This window comes from Eimeria tenella, genomic scaffold (genome assembly GCF_000499545.2).
Source record: "Eimeria tenella Houghton genomic scaffold, Eth_scaff1071, whole genome shotgun sequence".
Lineage (NCBI taxonomy): Eukaryota > Apicomplexa > Conoidasida > Eucoccidiorida > Eimeriidae > Eimeria > Eimeria tenella.
In genome coordinates, this window is record NW_013543545.1 from 1 (window position 1) to 3,715 (window position 3,715).

Sequence of the window (3,715 nt, forward strand, 5' to 3'; positions counted from 1 at the left end):
GCAGCACTCGCCAGAAGGCAGTGGCCAGGGGCCTCGGCAGGGCCTCTTCGGCCTGCGCTGCGGCCTGCAGGTCCTCCCCAGAAGCAATGGCTTCGCTCAGCGAGCGCGTGGGGGTGCAGCACTCAGCACCCAGCGGGGGCTGCTGCTCGCTTTGCTGCTGCTTCCGCAGCTCCCGCAGAAGCGGGTGCTCCAGCAGCGACAGCAGGATGCAGCAAGTGGCCAGCTGGATGAAGACGTGCCACAGAGAGTGCAGCAGCCAGTAGTGGTCATTGCCCTCGCCCACGCCGAAGCAGCCCACGCCTGCAGCAGCAGCACCAGCCACTCAAGAGATGCTCCTGCAGCCCAAGCGCCCCTTGCAGCACCCGCAGCAGCAGCAGCAGCAGCAGCAGGACCAGCAGCGGCTTCCCCGGACGTTGCTGTTCTTCGCCCTTGAGGGCGCTTCGTGCTGCAGTGCAGGGCCCCTAGAACTTACCGACGGCAGCGAGAATGATACCAAGGCCGAGGAACTCCAAGCGGGGAGCAGTTTCGGTAGCAGCAATTCCCAGGCAAGAGGCCCAGCTGAGGGGTCCCCCCGGGTGGCCGCGCCGGAGGTCACTGGGGGAGCTGGCGGCGAGGAGGGGCCCCTCGGGGGCCCCCGGAAGCACAGCCTTGCATGCAGCTTTGAAGGAAAAGGCTATGGCCTGCAGGAAGCTGCGGCGGGCGCCCGCAGCGCAGCTGCAAAGCTCCACGCGGCACTTTCTGCAGGCCTCGAGGCGGGCTATGGCCTGGGCAATGGCCTCGAGGCAAATGCGCTCGCGGGCGTCTTCCATCTTGTGTCTGAGGAGCAGCTGGAGCTCGCCGTGGTGGTGATGGGCGCTGAGGACCTCCTCGGGGCCCTGGGGGCCCCCCCCGGGGCCCTCCCCCGAGGCCCCCCGGGGGCTGTCCAGCCACTTTATGTCTTGGGGCTGCCATTCCTGCAGCGGCTCCAGAAGGCGCTGGCGGCGCTTCTCCGCGTCGCGGGCTGCGCAGCAAATGGCGAAGGCCTTGAGGCTGAGGCTGAGGGCTGGCAGCGCAACGCATGCAGCCACGAAACAAACTGCGTCAAGGGGGGCGAAGGTCTCGGGCAGCCACTTGAAAGCCAGCAGCAGCAGCACGCCCAGCAGCCCCAGCAGCTCCACAGCCACAGACCCCACGTCCGCCAGCGCAGCAGCAGTCACAAACAGCACGTAGTAAGAAAACAGAAAGTCCAGCCGCTGCAGCAGCGGCACTCCAATCGGCAGCCGCGCCGTCGCGTCCACGCACGAATGGTACAGTGCAGACCACAGAACTGCAGCAAACTCACAGCCCCGCAGCAGCAGCCACAAACTCAGCTGCTTCTTACGCTGCTGCTGCTGCTGTTGCTGGAGCTGCTCATTCTCACACTGACGCTGCTGCTGCTGCTGCTGCTGATGATGCTCCTGCAGCTACTACTTCTTACACTGACGCTGCTGCTCCTGCTGCTCCTGCTGCTCCTGCTGCTCCTGCTACTGTTTACACTGATGCTGCTGCTGCCGCTGCTGCTGCTAGGGCGCGTCGCGGCTATTTGTGCCACGCTGTGCACGCAGCTCCTGGTTGCCCAGGGGCGGACGCTGGGCTTTGACTAATGGGTTTTAGGGGCCTCGTGGGTGCAGCAGCAGCAGAAGCAAAAAGGGCTGGAGCTTACAGGCGCTGAAGTAGGCGAGGGCCCTGGCGGCGTAGAGGACGCAGCAGGCGTGGCTGCTGCAGCTGCGGGCGGGGCCCCCAGGCTTGAGCGGGGGGACCCCCGCGAGGCAGCGGGCGCATGCAGAGGGGTTGCCGGGGATGTTGAGGTGCCGCAGGGCCAGCCGCAGACACAGCAAGAAGCTGGGCAGCAGCGCCAAGTTCGACAGCACCAGCGCAGCCTGCGCCAGCCCCCGCAGCCACGGCCCCAGCAGCTCTGCTTCGCAGTTTTCGCCTCCGAAGCCGTACGCGCAGCGGCAGCCGAACACGGCGAAGCCGTCCAGCCGGTCAGTTATGGCGCATGCGCCCTGCTCTGGGCACGGCTGCAGCAGCAAATGCATGCAACCAGCAGCCAGCAGCGCATGCATGCGCGCAGCAGCCAGCAGCAAATGCATGCGCGCAGCAACCAGCAGCAAACGGGCTTCCGCAGACCCCAGGAGCTCTTCCCAGCGCGGAGGGTGGGTCTTTAGGGGCAGCAGACTGCGGGCTAATTGCGGGAAGTCTGGCTGCTGCGAGGGGCCTGTCAAGCGAACAAAGGCTGCTCTGCTGCTGCTGCTGCTGCCGCAGCAGCAGAAATGCAGTAGGGGCCTACCTGGCTGCACAGCCGCGACACTTGGGATGAAGCGTGGAGATTGATGCTGAGGTCTGCCTCTGAAGGCCCCCGCAGGCGCTGCTCTCGCTGGCCTTGGCCTCCAGAGGTCTCCCCCGTCTCCAGCAGCTGCCACTGCAGCACATATGTTGTTGGCAGCAAACTGAAGTCCGGAGGGAGCATCTCCGCAACGACTACCCAGGGGTGGCTGCCGAGTTTGGCAGCCCCAATCTCTGCTGCAGCAGCCTCCCGGGGGGTCCCCAGCTGCCCTCCGGGGGGCCCCCCAGGGGGGCCCCCGGCGGGGGCCCCCACGAGGCTGTCACCGCCATCCTGCGAGTCTTCACACACAATAGGCAGCCGCAGCAAAGCCCGCCTGAGAGGCGCAGCAGAGCTGTGCTGTCCCCCGCGGCCAGCCCTGGCTGGCTGCTGCTGCTTTGCCCACCACTGGGGGGCCTGCGAAAGCACAGCATCTCTTGTGACAAGAACAGCGAGTGCGTAGGAGTAAAGGCGGCGGTGGCGGAGTGTGGGGGCAGCATCGGCCTGCTGCTGCTGCTGCTGCTGCTGCTGTTGCTGCTGCTGCTGCTGCAGCGCATTCGGCAGAGGGGAGCACTGCCGCTTCTGAGAGGCAGCAAAAGGTGTTAAGTCAACCACAACAGAAAGACGGCGACCCCCTGACACTGCTGCAGGGGTTAGAGAGAGCGAGGTAAGCGCAGGGGGCCCCACAGGGCTCCAGGGGGCCTCCAGTTCCTCCGCTGCCTCTGTTGCTGGACTAGCTGCCGCAGCACTAGCTGCTGCAGCACTTAGCCGCCGCGCTTCTCCTGCTCCTGATGAAGTATGAGGAGCTGAATGGGCCCCCAGGGCTACAGGGGCCTCGGGGAGGGCCCCCACGGCGACAAAGACATCTAAGTCATTAGGCCGGAATATCGAGAGGCTTGTGAATGCTGCAATAATTCTGCTGCACCACATGCAGTCTCCCTTGATGCCCTGCATCTCATCTGCTGCTGCAGCTGAGTCCCGGGCGCTGCTGCTGGGTGCCACAGCTGCTGCTTCTGCAGGCATTTCGCTTCCAGGGGCCCCCAAAAGATAGCCCCCATGAGCCTTGTCTGCTGCTGGCAAAGTGCTGCTTGTCCCCTGCTGCTTCCCCCCTTCTAGACCGTCAGCAGGGGCCCCCTTAGCCAGCTCCCCTGTGGGACTATGGCCCCCAAGAGTCTGTTGGGGGCCCCCCCGGGGGCCCCCCAAGGGGCCCCCAAGTGGGGCCCACCCCAGCAGGGGCCGGGCCAGGACCTCTCGGGAGCGCCTTGAGGCCTCAGCAAAGACAGACTTGCAGGCCCGCTGCACGGCAAAGAGAGTTACAACGTCAGAGCTGGAGGCCTGCAGGGCCCCCGGGGGGCCCCCCGGGGACCCGGGGGG

The 3,715-nt window shown here is 66.0% G+C and overlaps 1 protein-coding gene across 1 annotated transcript; it reads right to left on the reverse strand.

Moving 5' to 3' along the window:
* Positions 1–7: 7 nt before the first annotated feature.
* Positions 8–3,364, reverse strand: ETH_00016475 (uncharacterized protein; the record flags this gene model as incomplete). Its single annotated transcript, XM_013378833.1, has 4 exons — positions 8–300; positions 473–1,306; positions 1,682–2,039; positions 2,309–3,364. Coding segments are annotated over 4 exons (2,541 nt in total), but the record flags the coding sequence as incomplete, so codon positions are not given.
* Positions 3,365–3,715: the final 351 nt, after the last annotated feature.